This window comes from Crocuta crocuta, unplaced genomic scaffold (genome assembly GCF_008692635.1).
Source record: "Crocuta crocuta isolate KB4526 unplaced genomic scaffold, BGI_CrCroc_1.0 scaffold318, whole genome shotgun sequence".
Lineage (NCBI taxonomy): Eukaryota > Metazoa > Chordata > Mammalia > Carnivora > Hyaenidae > Crocuta > Crocuta crocuta.
Window position 1 is genome coordinate 1,062,865 of NW_027531425.1, and position 18,864 is coordinate 1,081,728.

At 43.9% G+C, this 18,864-nt stretch overlaps 1 protein-coding gene across 5 annotated transcripts in view; it reads left to right on the forward strand.

Moving 5' to 3' along the window:
* Positions 1–976: 976 nt before the first annotated feature.
* Positions 977–18,864, forward strand: part of LEMD1 (LEM domain containing 1) — a 29,667-nt gene continuing 11,779 nt past the window's right edge. For 2 of the 5 annotated variants that reach the window (XM_077772019.1, XM_077772020.1), the window contains exons 1-4: positions 977–1,040; positions 2,412–2,531; positions 3,151–3,270; positions 11,958–12,076. In XM_077772019.1, coding sequence (XP_077628145.1) covers positions 2,450–2,531; positions 3,151–3,270; positions 11,958–12,076 — 321 coding nt within the window. In that variant the 5' untranslated portion in view covers positions 977–1,040; positions 2,412–2,449. Of the gene's footprint in view, positions 1,041–2,411; positions 2,532–3,150; positions 3,271–5,970; positions 6,042–11,957; positions 12,077–18,864 lie in introns of all 5 variants that reach the window. The other 3 variants (XM_077772022.1, XM_077772023.1, XM_077772024.1) reach the window with 3 other exon arrangements.

The following is an 18,864-nucleotide window of genomic DNA, read 5'->3' on the forward strand; positions in this document are numbered from 1 at the left end:
AAACTCTGGAGCTATCGCCCTCAGAACCACAGCCTAGAATCATTCAATGAGCCTCCCTGACAAAAATGCTTAATCTTTTCCCAGAATCCAGATGGTGTTGAATGGTAGAGTCCCATAGGCAAGTGTAAATGGGACGGGGCTTCCCAAGCAAGAGGCTAGGTGTGGAAACTTTGAGGATGTGGCTCACAAATAATTAGAATAATGGAAAACATTTATATAGTGCTTAGTATGTGCTAAGCATTTTATGTGTACTATACACTCACTGACGCTCAGTAACAGCCTTGTCAGGTAGGGACTGCTGTCATCCCCATTACAGATGAGGAAAAGGAGACATATGAGGTTAGTAACTCACCTCACCTGATGTCACCCAGCTGGTAAGAGACAAAGCCAGGATCTGACTCAGGAGAGGCAGGCTCCCTTTCAGGAGATTCCCTCCTATCCCTGGCATTTAATGAAGGCAGTGTGTATTCCCCGTATTTACATTTCATCTTGCATCATTGTTTTTAAAGTCTCAGCAGTCGTTTTAAAAGATTCAAGCTAATAGTCTAAAGGATCTCCTTATTCTTAATGAGGGATTCTTTGACAAGTTAATACAGCTTCTGCTACTTTCTCACTTTCCCTGGAGTCCATGGCCAAATCGCCCATCTACTACTGTCGATCTTTTGATGATGCCCGAGACGCTTGAGTTTGTTTAATATTTCCTTTATCTTCCCAGTTTCCTGGCGCTTGGTTCAATAGTATCTCTTTCCCCTCACTTCCTGTGCATAATGATAACTTCTCTGCATCTCTTGACATTTTATCGTGGCAGGCTGCCCATAAAATCAACCAGTGCCTCCTTCTGTCTGAACTTAGGTTAAATTAATCATCTGACTTCCACATCAGTCTGTTGCTATGGGATTGACTGATGTCACACTGTCAGTATTATGATCACCATGATATCTAACAGGCAAAAAAGGTTGCTTGTAGAAACCCTTGGGTGAAACTCACCCAGCTTTAGTAACCAACCCAACTGCATAGACTTTAGACAACCATGTAAAGGGGTAAGTGAATTAATCATCCAGTTGGATTCCATTCCAGTACTTTTCTTCCATATGTGTGTTCCCTCTAGGCAATTGTCTAGCGTCACTTGAAATTGATGAGGGTTCTTTTGGAGGTGATTTTGGGGAAGTTGGTGAAACAACAGGCAGCTGTGTCACAGGATCTGCCTAAGCTAGCTTCTAGTAAAAAAAAAATTCTGAGGCACATTGTCCTTTTCCTTTCTCTATTAGGTGGTTTACTGGTAGCCAAAAATGTTAATTCAGCTTCCCCAACACATAGAAAAGGAAACTCCCACTTACTAAGCACCTACTATGTGCCAGAATGTGACTCTGGTCAGAAGTATAGCTTTAAGTGGAAAACTGTAGAGCTAGGCGTTCTCAGACAACCCTGATGTACATGACAATTCACAGCTTCTTCTAGCTTGTGTACAATGTTCTTCCTTATTGGACATTGATTGATCACCAATAAAGGCAAAGTCATTACTTAAAATTGGTCCGTATCCTTTTGTGCTGAGTAATTGTCTTGAGTCATTTTCACTGCAATATTAAAAAGTGTGGAAACACGTTAGAAGTGAGGTACAATTAACAAACTGCTAAATTACAAATCTCTGTTAAAAGGTTTGACCGATGCATCTTTTTCAGGATTTTGTTAAGTAGGTGGAGGGGTCCTTCTGGGAGGGTGAAGGGATCAAGTAAATAAACGCAATTGAACTTGAGGCTGGTGTGGGTCTGGAAAGCCAATCAAGACTTGTGTAAACCTATATAAATCAATTTATGTGCCAGAGAATGAATAGCTGACTTTTTCCAAATGCCAATTCAGCAATTACCAAGTCTGCTGGCGGTTAATTAAAAACTACCATCTCGTTATGTTCAGAGTTAAATTACAAGTGTGAAAACTACTACTGTTAGCAGGAACCGAATGCTCTGGACTCTCTGTACTCTCATCAAAAGGAGGGCAGGGATAAATAAGTTTTATTTAACTCACTAAAAAATCTCTCTCAGCTCTTTCATATTTAATTAACTTCTTATCTTCTCAGAGTGTGAGTCTTGCTCAGAGTTCCTAAGCAGGAATGGAAATATTTGTTCATTTGTTCATTTTGTGCAGAAGACTCCCCACACATGAGTTGCATAGAAAAGTTAGAAATAATTGAACCCCAAAGGCACTGGGGAAAGGGACACCCACCCAAAGCTTACCGTTGAGGCAACTGAACCCAAGAGAGATTTATGGCAGAAAATGGTGACTTTTGCTTTCTTGCCTCCGTGCTTCCAAGCCTGGAGAGATTGGGTTGTAAGCACTTTTGTGGATTTTTTGGTAAAGTTTTAGGGCTTATTTGGAAGTTGTCTTCATGAATTTCATGTTTTCCTCTTTCAAAGTTTCCACTGTCTGCAAGAAAGATCAAACATCTATCACCATGGTGGATGTGAAGTGTCTGAGTGACTATGAATTGCAGAATGAGCTTAATAAGCTTGGATTTTCACCTGGCCCGATATTACGTATGTATGCAGCAAATATTAGAGACGAGTCATTTATCACTTACAAACCACCTCCAAAGATTTAAAATCATTTACAATGGAAGGATCATATGCAATAAAAGCCATTGAAATGGAATTCGGAAAAAAAAATTTTAACACAAAAAACCATAAAGAGGGAAGAGGTGATAAATAATCCAGATGCTACATATAGATTGCTAAATATGGAGCCAGAGAGAAAGGATTGTTTTTTTCCAATAAGGAAAAACCAGTTACTCTTGATTATGTCACCCTTTTGGGTGGTTTTTTTTTTCTTTTTCATTCCTAGTATGTGTGCTATGTTAGCTATTTGTGTATTTATTGTTCGTATTCCCCATAGATAGTATGTACAATTTTGTCAGTCTTACTTTCAGATGTGTCCGATGCCTGTCTCTGTGGCTAATCCACAGAGGCCTCACTTTAAGTGTTTGTGGAAGGAAAGGCATGCACTGAGTAGCTGTGGGATTGACCTGATTGTAAAAGCTGTAATTAACCAACAATGTAAGGTACAAGAATAAGGATCTGGGATGTGAAAGACCTTGAACGCAGTGAGATCGTATACATAAACAGAACGACTTAATGTACTCTCTGCGTTCTTCTTCAGCTTCCACCAGAAAAGTGTATGAAAAAAAGTTAATACAACTCTTGGTCTCACCTCCCTGTGCATCACCTATGATGAATGGACCCAGAGAGCTGGCCAGAGATCAGGATGATGACGGTAAAGGTACCATTGGAAGCTGTACTGTTCAATAGCAACTGTGCACTGCTAGATAGCATCTGTGTACTTATTCATCCTTGTCTGGTATGATCTATGCAGCAGGATGGCCTGTGAAATATCTGTATGGCCTGTTTGCATGCAGAGCCTGGAGATTAGGCCCATGGGCTGCAAAAGGAATCCATTACTCCACGTTCATGCCAGTGACACCACTGGCGGAAAGCTGGAGGGGAGGGACTGGTCAAGTTGCATGTCCTCTTAATTAACCCGAACCAAGCCTGGGTTGATTTGTGAAACCAGAAGTCCCTGCAGGTAGTTTTCACATCTCCTTTGAGGTCTCAACCTCTGCTTTGCCTCAATCAATACATTTGACAATTATTTTGTTCAAATTAAATGATTTCAAATCCATTCAGAAAGATGAAACCAACTGCACCTCCCTGAGCTCCCATGCCTACTGCCTTCCTGACTTCATAGGCGCTGACCATAGCTGGTCTCTTCCAGGCCCCAAGGGAGGTGGAGAGCTGTGTTCTCTGGGATCCGGGGGCTTCCATTCCAGTGGCTCCTGCTCACGTGCACCATTCTCCTGTAGGGGCGTCTGGCTTGAAATCTTAGGGGGTGGGCTTGAAGACCCCTACAATCAATTCCAAACCTGTCTCATTTGATAAAGATTTATTAGGAGTCCTCTATGAGCCACAGTCAAATAATAGAACTCTCATGTATTGAAGGCCACAAATGCATCTCTGTCCTAATGTGCAATATCTCACTCAACCCTCACACCTCTAGCTGAAGTTCAGGGAGGCCAAGTGACTGGCTGGCCCAACATTAAATAGCTAGGAGGCAGCCCCAGAGTGGGCCATGAAGAGCAAGGTCCGTTGTCTCTGTCGCCACTACATGTCTGGATCCTGGAGCAGTACTAGGCACACAGCACGAATTCAAGATATGTTTGTTGAAAGAGGGTGACAGAACTGAGATTTGAATCCAGGTCTGGTTCTCATCATTGTGCTCCCTCCACCGCATGCCTTACACTTACTCCATAATTTCTACCGTGAAGATGAGCGCATTGCATTTTTGACCATGCTTTAAAAAAAAAAAAAAAGCAATTTCAAACAGTTCAAATGAATAGCTTAACAAATGATAAGTGCCTGGGCCCTCTGCAAAATCCCCTACGGTGCCTGGTACTGGAAGTGTTGGTGCAGGTTCTAAAAGCTTTCCCTGAGTCCCGCATGGCTGGCCTCAGTAGAAAGAGCAGGAGGGCTTGGGGACTGACCCCACCGGCCCCAGAGCGGGACAGTGATTACCAGGATGCCGCAGGGCAACTAGCCACCCCAGACCCTTTCTGGATGTGGGATGTGTTCCGAGTCCTATTCCAGACCTGGGACTGCTTGTGTTTCCTGCCCTGGACGGGAGCCGAAGGGACTCAACCAGCCCTCTGATGAAATGCAGTGCCAGGGTGGAAGATTCCAGAGAGGAAGGCTTGTGTGCTCACTGCTCACGGCCTCCCAGCACTGCAGGTCAAAGCTGCACAGCCAAGCTGCCGTGGCCTCAGGCCAAGCTCTCCTGGCTCCCAGCACACAGGCCCCACAGAGGCGCACTTATGCCCGGGCAAGGGGAAAATGGGCCCTTCAGTGTGTAAGCCCTGCCGTTGCTTAATAGGCTGTGTCCGCCTGCTGCTAGCCGACTGCGGGCACTCCGGTCAGAGGCGGGAGCTCTGGCTCAGTCCTACCGTAACGCAGTTCTGTCATGTCAGTGGATGGTGGTTAGGTCAAGTACGAAATGATTGCTCTCTCCCGTCAGGTCTGAATCAGACGTTTGAATTCTCTCATGGGAGGAACCTCACGGAGCCGGGTGCCACTCATAAGTTCCCCGGGGAGATGCGGCCTTGGGCATTTCACAGAAACACCGAGCCCTGGGGTGGGACTGCGGTGCAGAGTGTGTGGCAGGGGCCTGTGAGGACCTGAGGCTAAGCATCCGGTTCTCCGCACCCCACACGGACAGGTTTGATTTTTCTCCGTTTCGCTCATTGCTTTGGCACCGAGTGGACATAGCTTTAATGATCGAACCTGTTTTCAAGCATCCCAAATATGTTTGAGTTGGAGAGCTCCTTTTAAACCCCCTCCAGCAGCTCTGCTGAACGTGCATAGCACACGATTGCTCCAAGTTCATCGAAATGCTTCTCCAGAGGCTGAAGCCAAGGGCTGATGAACAACCCACTTTCCCGTCCCTGGCAGTTTCCCTGATGTTGAAGCCTTTTAGCAAAGATCTGGCCTTCCTTCCTGGGGGGTCGGGGAGTGGGGGAGGGGAGCGGAGGAAGGGGCTTCTTTGGACACAGAAGGAGAAACTCCTCCTGGCCTACCTTGCTATTCCGGGGATGTATGAGGCTTTTAGCTGGTTCGAAGCGGCATTGACTAGACTGAAAACAGCCGCCCTGGTGAGCAGCCAGCCCGCGCAGTGTATTTCTCGGAGGCACACAAATATGACAGCCTTCCTGTTAGGAGCCCTCGCCCTGTTCCCAGGGGAAGGCCTTAGCCATCACACAAAGGCCACAGCAAAGACACTCTTTGCCCTCAGAAAGACAAAGTGAATTTTCTTCCCTTCACAAGATTCTTCCGCCCTGCAATCGAGAGAATTCACCCCAATGATTGGTGTTTATTTCCTCTGCCAGCTCGTATGTTCTCATGGCCTATTTTCCTTTTGTTTCCCATGATCCAGAGCTTAAGGCCACTATCATTTTGAAAGGAAATATCATTATCTCATCAGAAAAAAACAAGGGACCCAAAAAAGTATGTACAATTCTAATGCATGAATACTGTTACCCGTTTACTAAATATAGGAAATAGCACTCTTCATATGCATTAAGAAAGGAAATAGCAAGTCACTACGTGCTGTTAGAGGGGTAGAGTCCTCGCTTAAAGAGGCTCATTTTAATGCAGGTTTCTGTTTTGAGAAAGTATTTCCGTGTTCTGGCTCAAGACCCTGAGTAGCACAGTCCTCTAGCCCCTCGGCGAAATTGCAGCAAAGCTCTGGCTCGGCCCCCTCCGGCTACCGCTCCCCTCCCTTCTCCCTACCCAGGGTCCACATTCACAGGGGGCACCCAGCACGGTCTAGACCCAGAGTGAGCGCAAAATTAACGCGAGGTCCTGTTTCCTTCTCTTTCCCCGACACTGACACCGAGGTCTGGCTTCCACCCTCACTGCCGTATTGAAGCACGTGACCAAGAGTGTGCGGGTAACAGGTTTTGCAGTGAGGCCTCGCTGGCTTAGAGTCCCCACCTTTCCACGTGCTAGTTGTGGGGCTTTGAGAGGGTCACTTAACACATGTGAACCCTGAGTGCAGTTTAATAGCAGTGTCTACTGCTACCGCGGGTGTGAAGTGAAAGGCTGTGCAGGGAAAGCTCTAGAACGAGGCACATGATTAGTTCATATGATGAATGCCAAGATGTCAGACTCCAGGGACTTCTTGCTCAGGCTTCTGACCACTGTCCCTCTGTATTTAGAGATGCCTGCCTACTTCAATTTTATTTTATTTTATTTTTAATTTTTTAATGTTTTTGTTTATTTCTGAGAGAGAGAAACAGCATGAGCAGGGGAGGGTCAGAGAGAGAGAGATACAGAATCTGAAGCAGGCTCCAGGCTCTGAGCTGGCTGTCAGCACAGAGCCCGACATGGGGCTTGAACCCACGAACCGTGTGATCATGACCTGAGCTGAAGTCAGACGCTTAACTGACTGAGCCACCCAGGCGCCCCTGCCTACTTCAATTTTAACAACACCATGCTCGCTCAGTTCTTGGTTCTGTACCTCTGTTTCCATTCTGACTCGCCTTGGAGGTCTGTCTCCAGCTCTTCTCATTGTCCTTGGCCTTTCCTTCCCTTTATCTCGTGTCATCTTTCCACCCAGAGGTCTCCCGAGGCCCTTCCCGGGAGGCGTAGGCCTGCTTATCCAGCCACTTCCTGGGAAGCCCCTTCCTCTTGTCCTTTCATGCCTCCCCTCTGCCCTGCATTCAACAGCTTGTTTTATAATCAGGAACACTTCATAGATTATATCAGTGGATTCACGCTGCTCCCCATGGCTGCCTCTACCTCCCAGCTCCTCACACGGAGGACATCAGGACCAAGCTCGCTTCTGCTGACGCCAAACCGGCATTTGTGGCCTCTGATCACCGTGATGGTTTCACCACCTTCCCACCATCCAGGCTCAAAGCCTCAAGAGTTATCTTGGAACACCCACTCCCCGCTGTTGTCAATCCTACGGATTTGAATTATGAGTTTTAAAAATCTATCCTTCTGGGGTGCCTGGCTGGCTCAGAAGGTAGAATACGTGTGACCCTTGATCTCACTGTCTTGAGTTCAAGCCCCACATTGGGCATGGAGCCTAGTGAAAGGAAAAAAGAGAAAAAAAGAAAATCCATCCCTTCTTTCTGCTGTATCCTAGCTTGCACTATATTACTTTTTTTCTGTATTTCAACAATTGTAATATCCTCCTAAGTGTCCTCTGCCTCTAACCTTTCCTGATTCCAGTTCAGATCTACAAGCAGAGACTGAGTCCTGTCATTCATTTGCCTGGAAACAAGATGCAAAAACTTACCACACACCATGAGGAGGCTCCAGTATCTCCTGTAACTTCATCTTACGCCTGGAATTCTTTTGTTCTTTCCACACACAACCCCCACCTCCATTTCTCTTCTGGTTAAAATCCTGTGAGCATGTAAGGACCATCTCAAAGGCCATGACTGTGCCTCCCCTTAAAATTGCCATTTCTCCCCTTCAATAGCTGTCACAGGGCCTTGCACAAAGTAGGACCCGGAAGCTCACCTCATCAAATCTACCAAGCAGCTCTACTGACAGATAGGTTAGTTTGCAAATATGGTCCAGTATTTCTTTAAAATTTTTTTTAAATGTTTCTATTATTTTAATTTTTGAGAGAGAGAGAAAGAGCATGCGCAAGCGGGGGAGGGGCAGATAGAGAGGGAGACACAGAATCCGAAGCAGGCTCTAGGCTCTGAGCTTGGGCTCGAACCCATTAACCGCGAGATAATGACCTGAGACAAAGTCGGACGCTTAACGGACTGAGCCACCCAGGAACCCCGGTCTAGTATTTAAACTACTTACTGCATTTCAATAAATGAAAAGGAAACCCCAGGTGAATGTTCTGGTAGTATGCTGTTAGCTTTAGCTTCCCATTTGAACATAATTCAAGTCTGATGAAGTAATTCAGGTTTTCTAAAAGAATTTTTTTTTAAATTTTTTAATGTTTATTTATCCTTGAGAGAGTGAGAGAGACAGAGAATGAGCAGGGAAGGAGCAGAGCGAGAGAGGGACACAGAATCTGAAACAGGCTCCAGGCTCTGAGCTGTCAGCACAGAGCCCGACGCGGGGCTCGAACCCAGGAACCGTGAGATCATGACCTGACCCGAAGTCGGACGCTTAACCGACTGAGCCAAAGAATTTTTAAAATCTTCCAAATGGTTCATCAAAGGAATCCTTTCATTCAGAAAACCCTGTTTCCGCAAAACACCCCTCTGCAATAGCTCTGCCAAAGACACGGAGGGGAGAAAAAACAACCTGCATATTTAAAACGCGTCGGATGAGACCGGCGCCCTTCAGTCCTTGCTTTCCATAAACCTGAAATAAAGCCACATCAATATTTTGAGTTGGCAATAGAATTAAATAGAAAGTTTGTGACGGCATGAAACGTTTTGACCTGAAGTATCTGTATAAGCCACTTCAATTCTCAGAAGGGCCTTGAGACATCTGTTCAACTCTAAATTCTGCAGTAAATGTAAATAAGCATTTAAATCTCCACGTAAAAGGTGGTAAAAGTGTGTTTATTGAGACACTTGTCTAACATCACAGACTTTAATTACTTAAGAGCAATGGTCTGTGCCTAACAGTCCTCTAAGTACCAGGAAAGGTAATATTTTTGCATTTCTTTGAAACACCAACGAGCACCTATTTTCCTCTCCTATCCTAGGTTTCCAGTGGCACACAAACCACTTTGAGATTTGGATTATGTCAACTTCTGGACGTTTTGTAATACTGCGTGTGTGTTGTATCACGTCACATATGCAGCCCACCGCTTTGGTGGTAAAGACCACTCAGAAAGTCAGCCCGATATTTAAAACAAATTTTTTTTAATGTTTATTTTTGAGAGAGAGAGCGCGTGAGCTAGGGAGGGGCAGAGAGAGAGGGAGACACAGAGTCTGAAGCAGGCTCCAGGCTCCCAGCTGTCAGCACAGAGTCCAACGCGGGGCTCGAACCCACGGACGGTGAGATCATGACTGTAGCCCAAGTTGGATGCTCAACCAACCAACTGAACCACCCAGGCGCCCCAGGCCTTGGGGACTTTTTTGTCACATGGGCTCCAGGCACGGCGTGTGTAGAGCAGGTGGCAGAGCCTGTGTGTGTAACACAGGCTCTAAGCCCCTTCTACCGAAGAGGGGAAAATGGGACTTCGGGTGTCAGGGAGGCAAAATAATCTGCAACGTCAGGTTGCGTGAAGTGGCCTTTGAGTAAGGTGACCACGTCATTTACACCCCCAACAGGATGCTCTTGAGAATGAAAGAGGACGCTTCCAGAAGGGACTCGGGAATAACAGGAGTCAAACAGAACTGTCCTGGCAAACTATACGGGCGCCCTGGGCTCAGGAGCGGGTCCGGGGTGAAGGTGTTGGCATGCGCACTACCGTCTGCGGACTGGCTGCTGCGCCCCACACGCCGAGGGCAGCTGACCGGGGAGCTGTGTGCCCCTGAGTGCTCCTGGCCCCTCCGGGTGCCTCCGTGCTCTCTCCCAGACACAACATGCTCTTTCCTGTCAGAACCCCAATTCCCTGTGTCCCCCTGCCTGGAATATTCTCTTCTCTCTTGTCACCTAACCTACACATTCCTCTAGGAGCTTCTAAAAGTGTGTTCTGTGGGTCTGCGCCTAGCAAATGGCCTTTCCAGTCAGCCCCAACTCCCACCCTCTGCCTAAGAGCTTTTGCTTCAGGTGTAAAACTCCGAGGGTGAAAACCGATGTCTTTGAATCCTCTGCATTGAATTCAATCGCAGGCATATGGGGGGAGGGCGAGGGAGTCACTCAGTCTTTGCTGGCTGAAGTGAGAAAGGAGCCTTTGTTGTATAGGATGTTGGTGGTGTTCCTTTCTCTGACCTCCTGTTCTGTGCCAGCTCCTTTGTATCTTAGACGTACCTTAGTGTATTCGCCTGAGAGACAGTGCTTAGGTCACAGTGAATTGATGGCCACCCAGGAAATGGTGGCAGCAGAACTCCCACCCCTGGGCCTCAGCCTGTGAGTTAACAACTATTTATTTCTACTGGGCATTGTGCTAGACTTTTTTGAGGAAGAAAAGAGGTATAACAGGAGTCGTAGTCCCTGTCCTTAAGAAACTTAAAAATGAGCTCTGGAGACAAAAATTATGTGTGCCAAAAATACGGGCTCCAGAGCCAGACTGCCTGGGCTCAAATCCCAGCTCTGCCACCGACTTGGACAAGACACTTGACCTCTCTGTGTCAGCTTCCTCGTCTACACATCAGAATAATTAATAACAGTCTCAATTTCACAGAGCATTGCGAGGATTAAGTTAAGACACATAAAGCAGAGTACTGATGGCATGTGATAAGAGCTATGTAAGTACAGTAAGAATTACCCTCGTCAATACTATTTTTTAATGTGTATTTTGAGAGAAAATGCAAGCGGGGGAGGGGCAGAGAGAGAGGGAGACAGAGAGTCCGAAGCAGGTTCCAGGCTCCAAGCTGTCAGTGCAGAGCCCGACGCGGGACTGGAACTCACAAACTGTGAGATCATGACCTGAGCTGGAGTCGGACACTTAACCGACTGAGCCACCCAGGCACTTCTCTTATCAATACTATTATGTACAAAGCGTGATATTGCATTATCTACAAACAAAGCAAAATACTTAATGAAAAAATAATATAACAGCAAGTGAATCTTCCGTATTGAACTCTTAAGTGCCGCAGAATGATTTATCAGAGTGCCCACAGATATGTTTATATAATTAAATACACAGATAGAATCAAAGATTCTCTGTAAGTACTGTGTGTTGAATGAGGCAGACCAACCTTTAAAAAAAAAGTCATATGTGCCCCCCTAGGATATAAGACTCCTTCTTCTTCTCTTATGCTAATCCTTCCCCTGCCTTTGGAAACATTGAAAAGTAATTTATTTTTAAATAACTTCAAATGCAGGGACAGTGGCAAGATTAATATAAGGTACAAAGAACCCCCATAAGTGTGTTCACTTTACCACATTTGCTCTGTGTGTGTGCACGCCCGCGCGTGTGTGTGCACGCGTGCCCTGCCTTTGAGGCCTTGAACCATTTGAGAGCCAACTGTAGACAGGAAGTCCCTCAGCCAGCTCCCCCTGCATGCCCACCCCTGAAGGACGCTTTCTACACAACCACCACACGATGCTCCAAATAGGACATTCACAGTGATTCAGCACTAACTCAGCGTCTAATCTTCAGACCCCATTCATATTTCACCAATTATCCCCAAAATGTCTTTCTGCTTTCTGGTCCATGAGCAGTCCAGGAACACACATTGCTTCTCTGCAGCCTCCTTAGGTCTGGAGGAGCCGCGCTCAGTCTTTCCCTGTCATTCATGCCCTTGACTATTTTTACAAGTACAGGCCTTTCATTCTGTTGGGTGAGTTTTCTGTCTGATTTTTCCTTTTGACTATTCACAGAGGCCCTGCCTTTAGGGCAGAAGTTCCTCAGACATGATGCTGGGCTGTTCTCTGAGCATCACTCCAGGGAACAATGTCATCCTGCTCCCCCGGTGGTGAGGGTAACCTTAATCACCTGGGTAAGTTGGTGTGTGTCAGGTTTCTCCAAAAGACCATCATTTCCCCCTTTGTAACGGAACCCTATTTTGTAGGGCAATATTCTGAAATGACACCAACATGGTGCTCCTCATCAAACCTCATCCACAGCCCTGGTACCCGTGGATGATTGCCTGATTCAGCTTCCATCATGTCGGTGACCCATTAAGATTTTTTATTTCCAGGGGTGCCTGGCTGTCTCAGCTGGTAGGGCATGTGACTCTTGATCTCTGGGTCATGAGTTCAAGCTCCACATTGGGCAGAGAGATTACTTTAAAAAATTAAAAATAAAAAGATTTTCTATTCTTTTTTTTAATGTATATTTATTCTGAGAAAGAGAGAGAGAGAGAGAGAGAGAAAGAGCATGACTGGGAGGAGGGGCAGAGAAAGAGAAGAGAAAATCCCAAGCAGGACTCCCCACTATCAGCACAGAGGTCAATGCGGGGCTCGATCTCACAAACTGTGACATCATGACCCAAGCTGAAATCAATAGTCAGACGCTTAACTGACTGAGCCACCCAGGCCCCCCAAAGATTTTCTACTTTTGTCCTTCCTTCTATATTTATTAGTTGACATTCTAGTATAAGAAAGATCTCCCCTTTTCATTTATTCATTCATTTATATATTAATTTATTCAATCAATGAATCCTTAGTATGGACTCATTGATTTCTTTTGATTCAGTATTTTGTAGTCATTGCTATCATTTTAATGCTCAAATTGTTCCAGATTTGGCTAGTGGGAGCCCCTTCAACATGGATAGTGTGTCCTTTTAACACGTCCTTATTATTCCTTGAGAACTTTCTTTTTAAATTTTTCTTTAGTTTTAACTTCAAAGATGATAAATATCAATAGATATAATCCACGTAAACAAAGAACTCTGGGGTCCTCAATAATTTTTTTAAAAAACAAAGTTTTTATTGGAACTTGATCATTTAAACTAAAATTACCTATTTAAAAAAATAAATGTTAAGAGACAAACCATAAAAATTCCCAAATAAAGGCAAGAGGAACAAGAACGAATTTTACCATGCTCTTGTTTGTTTGTTTTTGATTTTGTTAGGTAGGCTCTACACTCAACATGGGGCTTGATCTCACAACCCTAAGAACAAGAATTGGATGCTCTACCAACTGAGCCATTCAGGTGCCCCCTAACTTTATGGTGTTTTATTTTATTTGTTTGTTTGTTTGTTTGTTTTTCTTTCATAGTTTATTGTCAAGTTGGCTTCCATATAACACCCAGTGCTCATCCCCGCAAGTGCCCTCCTCCATGCCCATCACCCCCATTCCCCTCTCCCCCACCCCTCATCAGCCCTCAGTTTGTTCTCAGTATCCTTGAGAATTTTCTTAATCTCTGACACAAGATGTTTCAGACCCTTTTATGCTTTTTCTCTCCCAGGAGCCTTGGCTCCTTTTACTGCAGGATGGTATTTGGAAACCAAAATCTAGGACTTTAAGGAGCTCATTGCTACTGGGGGGTGGTCACTACTTCCAGGCCCTCTCCGTGAATAGAGCTAAAAAATAAATGCATGTATATGTACACATACACGTATACATCTATAAATATTTTCATCTCTCTCTCTATATATATAGATAGATTATATTTATGTATTTTATATATATATATATATATAAATTTAAAAGACATGAGATCATGTTGATCTCCAGTTCCAATCCTGTTCATGCTCCTTATAACCTTTCCCCTTTCTATGACAGTGAGAGACCTGACTTTCATTATTCTCAATATATCTATATTTTTAAAAATTTATTTTAGAGAGAGAGAGGGAGCATGAGTACAGGAGAGGGGCAGAGAGAGAGAGAGAGAGAGTATCTCAAGCAGGCTCCATGCTCAGCATGGAGCTCAACTCGGGGCTTGATCCCACGACTCTGGGAACATGACCTGAGCTGAAATCAAGAGTTGGATGCTCAACCAACCGAGCCACCCAGGCGCCCCTCACTTTTTAAAAATAGGCTTCCGGCCCAGCACAGAGCCCAACATGGGGCTCATAGCCCTGAGATCATGACCTGAGCTGAGACCAAGAATCGGACATTCAACTGACTGTGCCACGTGGGCACCCCTATATCTACATTTTTGCTCAATTTTAAAATTTTTCTCAGTGTAACCAATCCCCTGTCATAACAGCCACCACCAATTCTGCATAACCTCCATCACCACCTCCTCGGCCACTGGACATGCCAGTACTCCATGTGGCCATCGCCTGTCTCTCTTCCTTGGACACAGGGCACACTAATGCCTCCATGCTGTCCCCTCCCCTTCCGCTCCCATTCTTCAACCGCTGGGCACCTCAGTACCTCCCCTCCACATGCACAGCCCGTTGCACTCCATTTCCTTGACCCCTGGACATGCTGACAGTCTGTGTCCACGTCCCCACTGTCGTACTGCCAGTGTATAACACACTGACATCCCAGGGGAGGGCGAGGGAGGTAAGGAAAGCTTCAGGTCTCTTTTTTGCTTCTGGCTCTGAGGTCTCTTTCCATATCTTTGTGCCAAAACTTCAATAGAAGTTTGACTCTCTGTGTCTCCATTGCTATTATTGCTGATAAGATACCTTGTAAGCCTATAATTAGCCTGTGCATTGCCTACCCCAGATGCTGCAATCAGAAGGCCCAGTGTGCCAAGGGAATATATATTAAGTGTGCAGTTGAGTTGCAGGCAAAATTTTTAGGAGAGCTGACGTTAAACATCTCTATATAATTTCTTAATTAATTGAAAAACATTCCTATTCCCACTGGTAGGAAATTACATATTCTATAACTACTTAATAAGCTGTTTGTTCTTACCTGTAACATGTACTAATGGTAGCTAAATGCTGTCTTTACAAGGAATGTAATTTAACATTCTCCGTACAAAAATACTGACCTCCTGGTAGATATGCTTAAATATGCTTAATGATCAATGTATGGATTACATACTGGTGCTTTCTGTGTATCAGAACCCAATTTTTTAGCTATAAGAGCAACAGGAAGAGAGAGTGAAACCAAACTCCAGTTACAGCGATTCTAGTATGATAATAAAGGTAAATTTATTTTCATCAAACCGAATTTTAAGCAGTGGTGTTCCCGTTCTAGAAGAAAATATGAATTTATTTAGAGAGTTCAGCTTTTCTTTTTCATTTCAGAATATAAACTTACTGACTTTAGCTAATTTATAAGTCACATTTTGGGGATAGCTATATGTATCCACTTTAGGGAGAGGAGTTTTCTGTTGTACCTCCCATAGGAAATTTTGTTTTGTTTTGTTTGATTTTAATGTTTTATTTATTTCTGAGAGAGACAGAGAGAGAGAGCGCATGAGCAGGGGAGGGTCAGAGAGAGAGGGAGACACAGAATCGGAAACAAGCTCCAGGCTCTGAACTGGCTGTCAGCACAGAGCCCGACGCGGGGCTTAAACCCACAAACCGTGAGATCATGACCTGAGCCGAAGTCGGACGCTTAACCGACTGAGCCACCCAGGCGCCCCAACCCCAAATTATTTTAATCTTCTGGAACTTGTTAAGGTTCTGTAAGCACCAGGCACTATTTATCACTATTCATGAGTCCAGGCATCATTTATTATAATTATTGATCATGGGATTTCCTGTCTTGAAAGGCTTTTTGAAGGAGGCTATAGAGCTCATCTTACAGATGAGGAAACAAGGCAGAGAGTGGATAGGACTTGCCCAAGACCACCCAGAGAGGTAGCAGAAAACTTGGAAAGGGAATTCCAGCCTCCTAGTTTCTATTCTCTTGCCCTTTTTGTTGTATCAGGCTGCCAAAAGGGGAGGAGAAACTCAGGCACCTGAGTAGTGAAACAGCTCCCCCCAGTGGCTCCTTTCACAGTGTCGCAGAAGGGCTCCCGGACATCTGTTCAGCCACGGAAGCGGAGGCTTACTTTCTGATGATTGCTTTGTAATTAGAGTCCCTGTGAGACATTTTTTGGTGACACTTCCAATCACACGTAAAAGCCACGGTACAGAAATCGGCACAGTTCAAACGGGCTGACATGTACGCAGATGGATTTGCCCAAGTGGACAGAAAAAAACCTCAAACCTGAAAATGTTTTTGACATTTTATTATAACATGTCTTATGCATCTAAAAAGGTATAAAGAAGCGTATAATGAGCAGTTGGGTTCCCACCCCAGAGATTAAAAAAATAAGTCCGTTCTGTTGAAGACTTCAAGTCTCCACTGTAGCCCTTCTTGATCATATTCCCCTTCCTCCTCTTTCCCCCAAGGTAACCACTATCCTGAATTTTCTACTTTTCGTTCTTTTCTGTTTCTTTAGTATCCACAAGCTTTAGTTTCTCCTGGTTTTAGATTTTATTTAAATGATATCATCATGTAAGTATTTTTGAATAACTTTCCTTTGTCATTCAACATTACGTCATGGGCTCTTCCAATATTTGTAGCACTAGTTCATTCATTTTCACTATAATGTAGTTATTGTAAAAGTATATCGATCCATTCTTTATTTATTGGACATTTGGATTGTTTCCAAGTTTTTCTAGTATGAGCTGCTGCAAACATTGTGATACAGGATCCATTGTGTACGTGTACAAGAATTTTTTCTGATTGAATGAATACACCCAGGAGTGGAATTGCTATAATAGTCAAGGACACAGACCTCTTTAACTTTGGAGATCATGTGAAATCACTCCACAAGTGACTGTGCCATCTTACATTCCTACCAGCAATATATTAAGAGCTCCCTTGTTTTCAATCTTCTTTAAAATTTAGTATTGCCAGATGTAATGCTTGTCAAAGTAGTGGGTGTAAGATTGTATTTCACTATAATTATAATTTGCTTAGTATTGCTAATAAGGTTGATCATCTTCTTACACGTTTGTTGCTCATTTGTGTTTTCTGACTTGTGAAATGCCTGTTCGTGTCTTTTGCCCATTTTTCTATTAGGTTATCTTTTTCTTGTTAATTTACAGGATCTCTTCATATATTTTGGATACTAATCTTTTGTCAGTCATAATTATAGGACATATCTTCTAGTTGTCTGGGCTTATCTTTTGTTTTTACAGCAGTTTTGGGTTCACAGCAAAATTGAGAGGAAGCTGCAAAGATTTCTTATCTACTCCCTGCCCCCACACATGCATAGCCTCCCCTATTACAAACATCCTCCACCAGTGGGCTTATCTTTTCACTCTTTCCTTGGTGTCTTAAAAAAACAACAACAAAAAAGATCATTTCAAACTTACAGAAAGTACAAAAAGGTTTTTTTAAGGTGTATGTATTTTGAGAGAGAGAGAGCACACATGCACACTTAAGCGGGGGAGGGGCAGAGAGAGAGAGGCAGAGAGAATCCCAAGCAGGCTCGGTGCTGTCAGTGCAGAGCCCAATGTGGGGCTCGATCCCACAAACTGTGATATCATGACTTGAGTTGGATGCTCAAATGACTGAGCCACCCAAGGATCCCCAGGAAGTTTCTAACAAATAATTGTTTTTTAAAAATTAATTAATTAATTTTTATTTTAGAGAAATAGCATGCTCATAGAGGAGAGGGGCAAAGGGAGAGAGAGAGAGAGAGAGAGAGAGAGAGAATCTCAAGCAGGGACCCCGACTTGGGGCTTGATTCCATGACCCTGGGATCATGACCCAAGTCAGACACCCAACCCACTAAACCATCCAGGTACCCCTTCTAACAAATAATTTTATATGGCCTTCACCCAGATTTCCTGATTTTTAACATTTTACCATATTTGTTTTATAATTTTATCTATTTTTTTCTCAGAATGAATTGTAAACATCATGCTCTTTTACTCCCTCCCTAAAACTTCATTATGTATATCCTTAGACTGAAGACATATAAAGATATTCATACTACAGTGACAAGAATCAGAAATTTTTCTATTAGGGTTAAATTCACATAAAATTTACTATTCTAAAGTGCACAATCCACTGGCACTTAGAGCGTTCGTAATGCTGTAAAACTCCCACCTCTATCTAGTTTCAAAACATTTTCATCACCTCAAAATAAAACTCAGTACTCATGAAGCAGTTACTCCTTGGCAACTACTAATCTGCTTTCTGTTTCAATGGATTTCCTTCTTCTAGATATTTCCTACAAATGGAACATTCAGTATGTGATATTTTGTCACTGGCCTCTTTCACTTAGCTTAAAGTTTTCAAGGTCCATCCACATTACAGCATGTATTTGTATTGACACTTGAGTGAATAATGTTCCATTATATGAATACATCCCTGATTGTTTATTCATTCAGCTGTTGATGGACATTTGGATTGTTTCCACTCCTTGCATATTGGGAGAGGTGATACTATAAAAATTCAAGGACAAGTATTTGAATACCTGTTTTCAATTCTTTCAGATACATACCTAGGAGTGGAATTGCTGGGTCATAAGGTAATTCTGTGTTTAACACTTTTTAGTAATGGCCAAACCATTTCCCACAACACCTGCAGCATGTTGCATGCCCACTAACGTCTGAGAGCTCCAATATCACCATACCCTTGCCAAAACTTGTCGCTCTACGCCAACTTGTTTTTCGTAGTCATCCTGGAGGATGTGAAATGGGATCTCAGTGTGGTTTGGATTTGCATTTTCCTAATGACTAACGATGTTGAGCATCTTTTCACGTGCTCATTGGCCATTTTTATATCTTCTTTGGAGAAATGTCTAGTCCGGCCCTTTGTCCATTTTTTAACCAGGTTGCTTGTCTTTTTTATTGTTGAGTTGTAAGCATTCTTATATGTTCTGTATGCCAAGCTTTTATCAGATACAAGATTTGCAAATATTGTTTCTCATTC